At 44.9% G+C, this 12,025-nt stretch overlaps 1 protein-coding gene across 1 annotated transcript in view; it reads right to left on the bottom strand.

Annotated features, from left to right (window-relative positions):
- LOC103804808 (dedicator of cytokinesis protein 7-like) overlaps positions 1 to 9,019 on the bottom strand; it is a gene marked incomplete at both ends in the record, with an annotated part of 21,298 nt that extends 12,279 nt beyond the window's left edge. The window contains one exon of the mRNA XM_009077441.1: positions 8,914 to 9,019. Coding sequence (XP_009075689.1) covers positions 8,914 to 9,019 — 106 coding nt within the window. The remainder of the gene's footprint in view (positions 1 to 8,913) is intronic.
- Between the last annotated feature and the right edge of the window lie 3,006 nt (positions 9,020 to 12,025).

Raw genomic sequence — 12,025 nt, 5'->3', positions numbered from 1 at the left:
CACAAACAGCTGGGCAGAAGGGATATTTCCAGAGCTTGTTCCAGGAGTTTGTTGCCTAACTCACACATGCTGTACTGAGTATTCTTGTGGGACATGCTCAAAGCAACACACTCAAATCCCAGCTATGACTTTGCAGACTTTTCCAGCTTGTGCATGTCAGCACAACCATGAAAAACAGCATGTTCCTCACATTTCCTCCTTCCTCCCTCACCTCTGCCCTCCCAAGATGCTTGATCTCATGGGGAGCCACAACAGCACTTTAAGTGGTTATGACATGAGAGCTTGGCAGGATGCATCTGGCAGAACAAGGACTTGAACCCAAGTTGCTTGTGGCCCAATCCAAGCCTGATTTTCCTTTTATCTCAAACGAAATGGATAATTCCCAAGGGCAGAGACTCAGCCTCTGTGAGGATCACAGTACAATCTGGGGGCCTGTCAAAATGACAATGGCAAAGACTGGAAGGTTGTACCTCCTGCATGGGAGTAAAACTCACTGTGAGGATATGATAAGGGCCCTGGAAAAATTAACCTTGCAGAGCTCCTCATCACAGGGAGGGTTCTGACTACTATTTTTACTTGGCAGCTAGGCAATTCTTCAAAATCAGGGTGATATTTCTTGCCAATTTTGAAATCAGGACAAAGTTCCATCTTTACTTCAATACCTCCTTAAACATTAAACAATTTATAACGTGCTAAAACTGCAACAGATTGTGCCAAAGCTTCAAATTCTAAATTAATACCAACTTCCCACCCACTGCCTCCCTGGGCAAAATCTTGGAAGGACAGAAGCAGCAGATTAACATTTCAAAGCTGAGCCTCAGCCTTCTCTCAGCTATCACTGGGTCTCCAGGGCAAACAATCACTTCCCTCGCTGAGCAGTCAGGAATGCAGATGGCCTGTTCTTGCTGGGGCAAAATCCTGTCACCCTTAAAGGGATACTGGTATCTCAGGGAGCAGGAGGCAAACCTGATGCACCATAGGAAGGACTCAGCATAAATCTGACAATACAGGAAATGTAACATGCTAAAAAAGCCTAAGATTTAAGGCAGGTTAAAGAAGGTAACAGTGTAAAGAAATGTATTTGATAAACAGAGGCATCAGGTTTATTTTGAAGCGTGAACTACAGGCAAGTTACTTTAAGAGGTTTTGAAACATGAGCAGTGCAATATTAACCAATGACAATGCTCAAGTGATTAAAAAACATGTTTTACTTGCATAAATTACACTGTTTTTCAACTAAACACTCCAAAAATGATGCAAACTCAAAGAATCACATATTCATCTCCTGCCATCCCTGCATTTCAGAAAACCTATACTCCTAATTTCACAAGCCTGATGAGCACAGAGAACTCCTGCATTTAATTTTTTGGCTGCATTTATAATACATGAATATATTCAAATGAACCACGGAGATTCCTAGGCAATCTCTGCTTTCCATCAACCACAGACAGCTCCCAACCCTCATCAAGGATGACACCTCCCCAGTCATAAAGTGCAGTCATTACCTCCCCACTGCCTCTGGAATGCGGTTCCCTATCTCCTGCTTCACTCTAGCTCTTATTCCTTCTTTTGCATGTTGTTCTGAGAGATGTAATTACCACAGAGAATAGCTGATGAAAGTCCTTCATTTCAAATTGCAAACGTGCCTCAGAAACTGCTGTGAGCATTCCCTGCTAAGACCAAACTTGTTTTAGAATTAGTCTGAAGTCACCATTTTTAAGATCTGAAAATATCAGGATCAAGTTCTGGGTTCTTTTCACAGACAAGCCCTGTGAGATCTGCAATGTGTGTCAAATTCAAGGACTAACACAATGTTTGAGTTAGAAAAAGCCTTTAATGAAAGGAAATGGCTGCTCCATCCCTGAAAGTGTTCAAGGCCGGCTTGGATGGGGCTTGGAGCAACCTGGGCTAGTGGAAGTTGTCCGTGCTCATGGTAGGGGGATGGAATAAGATCTTTCAGGTCCCTTCCAACCCAACCCAATCTGGGACTCTGTGAGCTACTGTAAATATACCTGCTGAAAGGGATCCTACGTGTAACAAGTAACAGCTAATCCCCAAATGTAAAAATATTGTCAGGTTATTTGCTATGATAACTGGCTGCTAATGTAAGAAGTCATTTGGGTATAGAAATATTAATATTAATCAGAGATTAATGAGTTATCTGGGAATGCTACAGTGATTCCTTACCAAACCCAGGAAGACACGAGTTATGCCTTCAAGGATGGGTAAGAAGACAGATAAGATCTTTGATGACTAAGAATTGTGTAATTTCAGTAAGAGAAAACACAAGTGCTGAGACTGATCTCAGAGCTGCCCTCTGATCATCTGTGACAAAACTGAGAGCTGAAAGTGAGACAAGGAAAACAATGAAGAAATGAAAAAGCCAAAGAGACTGCAGAAAATAACAGACTTCCCACTCTTGGCAGAAGCACTACCTCAGCTCAGCAGAGACAGACCCCTCTGGACCCTTAGGGTTCACACAGGCAAATCATGGTGGCTCTGAACCGTGGTAACCAGGAACACGCAAGCTCCTCTGAGTAGAAATTACTTGGCACAGTCATGTCTTAATTATCAGTGGACAATTTATCCACTGCTTGGATGGATTAGCCACGAGATAGATGGGGACGCCAGCACTGGCGTCACCTACAGCTGCCTGTGCTGTTTAGCTCAGGAACACAGAGAGCTGGAGCAGTTTGTATCCATGCCCAGGTGGAGAATGGATCTGCCTCTGCCACATGCATGGAGAGCCATCATGCATATCCAAGCCACCTGCAGGCACAGCCAGCCCCAGTGTCTGAGCTCTGTGCCCAGCAAAGCCAGCAATGACCCAGCACTCAGCTCACCTCAGCTGTGGCACAGCATCACGGAGTGAAGCTCAGCCTGTCACCAAAGCTCCGGGGACCATAGGGGACCTCCAGCCTTGAGTCTCCTTGGCTGCTGTCCTACCTGAATGCTCCTGCTCAGAATTTTTAGACCTGAGTGTTTATCATAGAATCCCAGAATGGTCTGGGTTGGAAGAACCTTAAAGCTCATTCTGTTCCACTCCCTGCCATGGGTAGGGACAACTTCCAGTAGCCCAGGTTGCTCCAAGACTCATCCAGCCTGGCCTGGAACACTTCCAGGGATGGGGCAGCTCTGGGCACCCTGTGCCAGTGCCTCAACACCCTCACAGGGAAGAATTTCTTCCTATATCTAATCTCTGTCAGTGTGAAGCCACCCCCCCCTTGTACTGTCACTCCAGACCCTTGTCCATAGTCTCCCTCCAGCTCTCTTGGAGCCCCTTTAGGCACTGCAAAGTCTCCCCAGAGCATTCTCTTCTCCAGGCTGAACACACCCAGCTCTTCCAACCCATTAATAACAGGCTTGTCACAAATGCTTCAAGTCACCAAAATTACTTATTATAATAACACTTGGTTAAGATTATTTATCACTGCTAATGTAGAAAGTGTTCAATGTATTGCAGAGACACAGCAATGGTTCAGTGGACATCAGACCCGGCACCTTAACATATAAAACATATGTGACCTCTGCAACAGGACTCACTGGTGATTTTAGCAGTTTTAATTTCCTAAAGAAAGTGCCTGCACCAGAGCAGAGTTAACTGCGAGCAATCTCAATGGGAGGATGCAGGGAAGAGGATGTGGATGCCTCTCCCATCCTCCCGTCTGATGAGGATAGACCATTCAGCAAGGCAGGGCAAAACCTCCAGGAAACACATAATGGGAGTCACTATTAAGCCTTCATCAGCTCTGAGGGAGCATTAAGACTTGGCTCCTTTTCCTTTTCATTTTAGTGATTTTGGTGATAAAATGACTTGGCTTTGAACACTTCCAAACTCCCCTTTCTGTGCCACAGAGGATACTGTCATGTTTCCCTTTGCTGTGCTTCCCATTTACCTGCACAAATTACCTTTTCTTCTCCTTTTAAATTATGTTAAAATAAACACTGAAAATATACAAAGGAACCTATATTCTTTTACCAAATAATTAGATGCTATCTTGGAACACACAGCTGAAGTCTGACATCCAATAAATCGAAGACAAAGCTTCAATTAGCCCAGATAATGCCCATAAACCCAGCAGTGCTTTGCAAAGATATGTAAATGTCAGCACCTTCATTTTACAGGGAGAAAAGGGAGTGCTGAGAGCAGACATGGTCACATCACATCATGCCCAAGAATCCAGACTCCTTTATTCCCAGACTAATTAGTATCTCTTCTAACAATATTCCTCTTCATACTAACATTCAACTATGCTGTAACATACATCAACAGACAGGAAATATTATCCCTAATCCTTTGGAAACTGCTGTGATTATTCCGTACAAAAACTGAGTAGATTCATTCTGCTTATTTGCAAGTTCTGAGGAAAGCTGTTCTTCCAACTAGAATCACAGAATCATTAAGGTTGAGAAAGTCATTCAAGATCATAAAGTCCAACCTTTGACCATTCACCATCTTGTCAACTAAACCACAGCACTAAGTGCCAGGCCCAGTCATTAAAATACACCTCTAAAGGTTTAACGAAATATAAAAAATAGACCTCTGAAAATATTTATAAATGAAGAAAATTGTTCTTTTCTTAGAGGAAAAAAATAAATCAAGCTTTGGATAACAACCAGGATCATTTAAATTACCATCTTTGGCACTCAAAAGGGAAGTATTCAGACATCCAAGATTTTATAAGTCATTACCTAACTTGAAAAATATAAACATCATTAAGCAACAAGAGTTGCAGAATGTAGAACAAGACACAGAAACAGTTGGGGTACAACTGAAGTGAGGTCCTAATATCTAGCGATTATTTTCTGTCCTTTGATAGCATCATCTGCCCTCATGAAAGGACAGAACACACAGGAAAAAACAAACTATGAGTCCATTTGCAGATACAAACTTCTCTTCCTACACCAAAGAGGTGGTAGCTGTCCCATCCCTGGAAGTGTTCCAGGCCAGGTTGGATGGGGCTTAGAGCCACCTGGGCTGGTGGAAGATGTCCCTGCTCATTGCACAGGGTGGAATGAGATGAGCTTTAAGGTCCCTTCCAACCCAAACCAGTCTGGGATTCTGATTCAAAGCCTGCTGACACAACAAGCAGGCACCAAACAGGATTGCACACTAAGACTCGAAGAAAGCTTTGGATTGCTTCCTCAGTACTCTGCTAAGCTCTGACAACCCACAATCCAGGTTCATCCAAGGAAAACTAATGCAGAAATCCAGAGCTGTTGGGCCTTGGCCACGCTGCAGCAAACAGCAGCAAGCAGAAGTGATGGCTGCAACACGGGGTGAGCAGACAGAGTTAACAGGCACCACAGCACAAGGAGCTGCTCAAGAGAAAAAACAAACTTGGAAAGAAAAGAAAGTGGTTAGTCACGAGGGATTATAATGGCCCATAGTAAACAGTCCAGTTCATCAAATAAACAAAGCAAATTCCCCATCCTGCAAGATGCTAGGGAATTCTCTGAGAGGAAGTGCAAGCTCCCTGCTTCCAGCACATTCAACCCAGTGGGACTGGTGAGAAGCACTAGCTCCCACAAGGGAATATTGAACCTCCTGATGGTTCTACCGAAGGAAGAAGAGCACAGCACATGGCTTACAACCCAGAGCACAAACAGCAAGGTGCAAACACACACTGCATTCATCAGTGGGTTCAGAGAGACTTGCAAAAGTAAGTTCAAAAAATAAACCCTCCTTCATCTAACTCTCAGAGCTCATCAACCTCTATTTCTCTGTAACAAACTGTCAGTGCCTTCTGTTCTGGGTTTCAAAAATAAAAGCCCAGTGCTGCAGGGGCTGCATCCTGCCAGGAGTCTCAGCTCAGCACATTGGGTTACACAGGAAAAGCCTCTGAAGGCCTTGGACCTGCGTCTGGGGTTTGAGGAATGTGCAATTAAAATCAGCTGCTCCTAAAGTGGCAGCAGGGTGGAGGCTGGCAATAATAAACTCATTTGGAAGCAGTGTCTTCTCCCCAGCTCTACCAGATACCAAATTAGAAACAGTTCTGGCAGCATCTTGTCTGCTGCTTGTGAGGCAGGAGAGAAGAGACTTGCTAAAATCCAGCTGACAGGTTTTTGCATTTATCCTAGGTTCAACCACAGGCAAGTCTGTTGAGTCGGGAATGCCCCTGCACTGGCTTCAGTCAACAGGAAACAAAAGGCCCAACCAGGCATAGTGCTGAGGGCTCTTCATTCACAAAAACCTCCTTTTCTTCATAAAAATGTCTCCATGGGACTGTGTGTGATCAGACTCTCAGACAAACTGCCACAAGCAGATGCTGGTGGCAATTACCAACAGAGTATCAGTGCTGACCTTATCTGGATCAAAATTATCTCACCAGGATGAGCAAGATGCACTGGACAGGAGAGACCACATCTGCACTTCATTTGGAGTCATAGAACGATGGAATATCCTGAGTTGGAAGAGACCTACAAGGATCATTGAAGTCTAACTCTTGGCCCTGCACAGGACAACCCCAAAATCCCACCACGTGCCTGAGAATATTGCCAAGTGCTCCCTGAGCTCTGGCAGGCTGGAGTCACCCAGTTCTATGCTGCATACTCAACAATGCAACTTGTGCCCCTGTGGACATGCTCAAGTGAAACTCAATCCCACAACATTATTAAAATATCCACACATTTTAGTATAAATTTCCCATTCACTCCCACACTCTGTCCCCTACTTCAAGCTTTCAAACCAGTGTGGCTGCACAAAACTGAACTCTTCCAGAGCAAACAGCTTCACAGCAGCAATGCTTTCCCTCTGCATAATGCTGATTCTCAAAGCAGGACAGACAGGCACAGCAGATTCTGACAGATGCCTAAGGGAGAGAAATTAACCCAAAATTCAGACAAGCAAACCTCTGTCGTATTATGCAGCCTCAGGACACAAACTCATGACTTAACTAAATAGACTTTTCCTACAGACTATCTCCTACAAACTATCTCTCTGTGTTAATCATGTTCTGCAGAGCATCTCTGCTCAGCACCAAATTTAATATGACAAACTAGGAGCTTATCACATCAACCATCACCCAATGCAATTTGATAGGAGAGGCTCAGAGCCTGCTTCCAGTCAGCATGACCTTTTCCAGCATCTTTATAGATCCTTGCATATATTTACTAGAAAACACCCCAGCAACAGGATAATGAGAGCTCCCAGCACTGAAGACAGGATTGACAATAGTGTGAGCAACAAATCTGACCCTCCATTAAGAATTACATGTGAAGATCAACAGGACCAAAGCTTTAAGCATGCACACTTGGACGGTGGCAGAATGGGAAAAACCTTAGGAATAGGCAGAAAAAGTGGAAGAGACAATTCAGAGTGAAAGGAGGTGATAGAAGGAAGAACAGCTACCAAAACCATGGCTGGATGAGGAGCAGCTTGGAGAGGTTCACAGAAGAGATCTCACTTTATGAAAGCAGAAAAGCAATTCAGTCAAGCAATGCATTCTGCATTCTGATAGGAAACCACATGTGAGACAAGTGGGGCACAGAAGCTCACGGGATGGATGTCCAGTGAGTCCTCAAAAGCCAGTGTGCATTCCTCAACTATCCAATGCTGCAGGGAAGTGGATTCAATGACCCTGAGTGCTCCAGCCAGTCCTACACCGCTAATAGCAGGGATCCCTCCCTATTGCCTAATGCTGGATTATGCAAAAGACATCCAGAACTGCCAAGTCAGGGCTTTGCATTACCATTCCAACCCCCAGCAGATCCGGCTGCGACAAGGCATTAGCCCTGGATACACCACTGTCATTAACCTCCTCCTCCATGCTCACTCCCCATCATGGCTCAGCACACAGACCAGCCTTCAGCTCTCCCTGTGCTCACACAGCTGATGCATGGGAAAGGACAGCAATTCCAGCCCTCTTCAATCCCCAGTGACTCTGGCACAGCTAGATCTCCTTAAAGAAGAAGTTTCTGCCTGCAGTGAAGTCACTCTTCCAAGCTAGAGGTCAACTTACTGCTGGAGATCCCTTTTGAGGTGATGCTCGGAGAACATGTTTGTGCTCCACATGAGAAAGCTTTAACACATCACATTGCACACAAAGCAGAACATGAATTGAGGAAACACTACAGGACCCTACTGCAAAGAGAAGAAGCCTTGTAGATTCACAACACTTGTACAGACTACCAAATTCAGGGCACATTTCCAGTCCTGCCTGACCTAATCACCCTTCTCCGAAGCAAACAAAATGCTGTAATATTTGTTTTCTAGGTTGACTGCTGCAAAAGGAACTGCTATGACCTGAAGCAACAACCCAAATCAAACACTTTCAAAAACACAATTCCAGCCTGAAAAAGTTTGCTGCACTCTTGAAATGTTTACCACAGTAAATTTTGGAGGTTACTGGTAGGCCAAGCAAGAAAATCCGACCAGAAAGGGCAATTCCAACAACATAGCCTACATTTCAGCTGCTCTTGAAAGTGGGTGTAAACTTGCAGTATACATTCCTGAGGAACAACCACATTCAACTTGCACAATAACATTTAAAATACCTCTGAAGAGCAGATGAGCCACTGTGGTCCTGCTCTCCAGAGTGACAAGCAAGCAAGCAGCTACTTGGAAGTGCATGAGCTTGCAAAGAGCTCTCCATGGAGAGAATCAAACACACAAGGAATTTAATGCCCAAGCCAAGCTGTTCTGGGATAAAACAGTTAGGAGCCACTGGTACAACAAGATCCTGCAGAAACACAAATTCCCAGCCATGACAGCTGATTTACAAGATAGAGACCCCCAAAATGAGTGGGTTTTGCATGGAATTATTTTCCTTAGTGTTAGCAGAGACATTTAGGTTAACAACCTGTCAGCTCAGGTCACAATTTTGTGACAATTGTGTCACAATTTCTTTTCAAATGATAATCAAATAACTATGCACAAATTTTTCAGCCCCCCATGCTCCAGGCATTACTTACAGTGGTATGATGAGAGACACTGCCTCCAATATTGAGGTTTTTGAGAAGCTGGGGAGAGCCTCCATACTGCCCCGAGATCTGCTTCCTGACTTCTGCAGCCACAGTTCTGGAATGAGACAGGGACAATGTTATCTCTGTAAAAGGATCACAATGAAGATGATATAGCAAACACACTTCACAGAGCTGCTGGAATGAAACCAAACTGTGCTGGTTAGAATAAGGGTGTCACTGGCCTCTGAGAACAGAGAAAAAAATCCCAGAACATGATAAATTCCCAGGAATCACAAAACTCTCACAAGGCTGCATAGCCAAATTCTTAACAGCAATTAGCATTCTTCCTTGTGCGCACATCTGTGGCAATAAAATGCATGTGACCCTGAGCACAACTGAACTTGTTCCCAGCAGGCTCTTTCCAATTCTTACCAAGGAAAGCTCTTCTCCTGAGCTCCTCACATCCCTCAGCAGCTCCATTATGGTCACACAGCTGCTCCTGTACTCTGTATTTTCATCCCTTGCCTATTTTTGCAGTCACAGTCAGAAAAGGGGCCAGGAAACAAATGACTGAGTTTGAACATGTTTCCTCTTCCATGTAGGAAAGGTAAAGGTGGGACTACAATGACTAACAGAGGGGACAGTGGCCTATAGGGCACAATGCCTTGTGGTCTCTGCCAGAGAGAAATCCGACTACTGGGCAATCTTTTCATCAGGAAGAAAAAACACAGAGCCTGAAGGGTGAAATCCACACTGCGTCCCTCCAGGATTTTCTACTTTCCCCAGAAAAGTTACATTGTCACTGGTAAGGCAGAAAACACAACAGGTATGTAAACCCATCTAAGGAGGGTGGAAGAGCAAGGAAGAGCACAATAGAGAAGGAAATGGTGATGGTCAGAGATTGTCTTAACAAAGAGCCATGGGTCAAGCCCTGTAACCCAGCAGGAAGCTGCAGCACATCTCAGCAGGGATAGCCAAGTTTGAGTCTGGTGAAAATGGTTTTACTCTAAAAGCAAACCAAAAATACAGATTCTTTCCATGAAAAACTGTTTTGCTGAAAAGCTGCTGACTACCCCTGGCCTACGGGACCTCACCAACATGAGTGCTCCTCTCGAGGAGTCAACAGCCAATTTATTAGTGACAAACCCACTCCCAATCATCATTCATCACATCACAGCACTGGCTCCCAGAACAAATTCCCAACTCCAAAGAGCTGCTACCAGTGCCTAAGAAATGAAGAGGCTGCCAGGACATGAATTACTTCAGCTGTACCAGCAACCTTTGTAGGAGGAGCCTCACGGCTAACAAACTCCCTCCTGATGTCACTCAAGGGAACTTGCTGTGTATCAGCACAGCACATCAGCTGCTAAAATCCTGTCAAGTAGATGGTTAAACCTTCCCTGAGCTAAACCTTGACACATGGATGGGCTCCAGGCAGGGATGGAGGCAGCTGGAGGCAACTTCTGTCAATGGAAGAGAACTCTAATAGGGAACTAGCTGGGACAATAGAGGCTACCATGGAGAGCAGATGTTTCCTCAGGTCAGAGGACAGGCGTAAGATTAGCTAGAGGAAACATGATTTTTGTCCTTATAAAAAGTGGAGTGCAGAAGGGAAAAAAAATACAGTTTTATGTATTCTGGCTGCAAGAAGTCATTTCCTTCATGTTTGCCTTTATCCACAGGAGCTGATGTTTTCACTTCTGGAGGGTGGCTTTTGAAAGAGGACCAAGCAGCTCCTGCTGGGGACGGACAGCATCCAGGAAAAACCATCCTCCCTGCTCAGACACATACACGTGAGAACAAGCCATGAGTGCTGCTGGCATTTGTAGGAAAACTTGGAAGGTATTAAAATGGCTGCTTGGCATGGAAAACACTGCATGTGTGGCTGGTGATTTAAAAGCTTGCCCCCGGGTTGCAGACAATCTCTGCTTTAAACTCTTCCCCTGTGTGTTTTGCGTAACTCCTGACGATATGCAGAGAGAGCCCTGGCAGGAAAAATCAGAGCCCACATTTCATCACATAGCACAGCACAGGAAAAACTAAAAATCCTTCCCCATTTTCAAGAAACAGACATTGTTTCCAGATGGAAAGTACAGCCAGAGGAGGAAACCTGTCCTCAGCTGGGAAACCACAGCCATGCCTGGCTGTGTTACTCAGCACCACCTCCTCCTCCCTCAAGACATGCTCTGTGATAGGCTCTGGAGGGGTTCTCAGTCCTTTCTTCTCCTGTTGGCCTCAGCTGGAAGCTGTGTTTGGGGCAATACATCCATCATTCCAGCCTAACCTGAAGCAGAGGCAAGCTCAGCTGCAATGGTCATGTTGCTAGGGGCACTGTGTTTTTCACAGATGCTATTGTACTGTCCAAGATCATCATGAGTGAGAAGGTCATTTGATGCAACAGGGGAAGAAATGTGGTACAACAAAGGGGTGGCACTGGTCAGCACAGCTTCTGGCATGTTCTGGTTCAGGAGTTGCAGCAGACTGGCAGGCTAATGGTTGGACTCAATGATCTTAGAGGTCTCCTCCAACTCTTAATGATTCTATGAGCTGACATTCACAGCTGCTCCATGTTTCTGCCCCATTAATAGCCTCACTGGATATTAAAAATCCCCCTGAAGCATGATCACAGAAAATCAGCACTGAACCTCCACTGGGTTTGGCCAAGAGACCATCATTACTCCCAAGTGTAAAGTGCAAGTACCAATCACACCTCTCTCTACATGAGTAAATGGATACTGTCTAAATCTTGAAATTCCTGCGTGGAGTCTGCAGGACTTACTACTACTTACTGCAAGGCTGAGGTCTAATCCACAGCTCACATTGGCTCTTTTCTGTATCATCCACAGAGAGTTTGGATGTCAGTTCCCTGCTGGAAACCACTGGGTCTCTTGACATTTAGAAACCATCTTCTAGAGTAATCTGATCACCAAATGTATTTATGGGTAATCTATACCATTTGGTTTTGTGCCAACATTATCAGGTTCAATAGTTCTCCTCCCATTCCTTTCCACTTGCCAGGTGTCCTCTCCTAGACTTCCTTCTGGGAGGATGAGCAAGGGTAGAGCCTGCAACAGGCTTTTGACTCCCTTGAGCACCCTGATGGCTCTTCTGCACTTGTCCC

This window comes from Acanthisitta chloris, unplaced genomic scaffold (assembly GCF_000695815.1).
Source record: "Acanthisitta chloris isolate BGI_N310 unplaced genomic scaffold, ASM69581v1 scaffold22370, whole genome shotgun sequence".
Taxonomy (NCBI): Eukaryota; Metazoa; Chordata; class Aves; order Passeriformes; family Acanthisittidae; genus Acanthisitta; species Acanthisitta chloris.
This window is presented reverse-complemented; position numbering and strand designations above follow the sequence as displayed.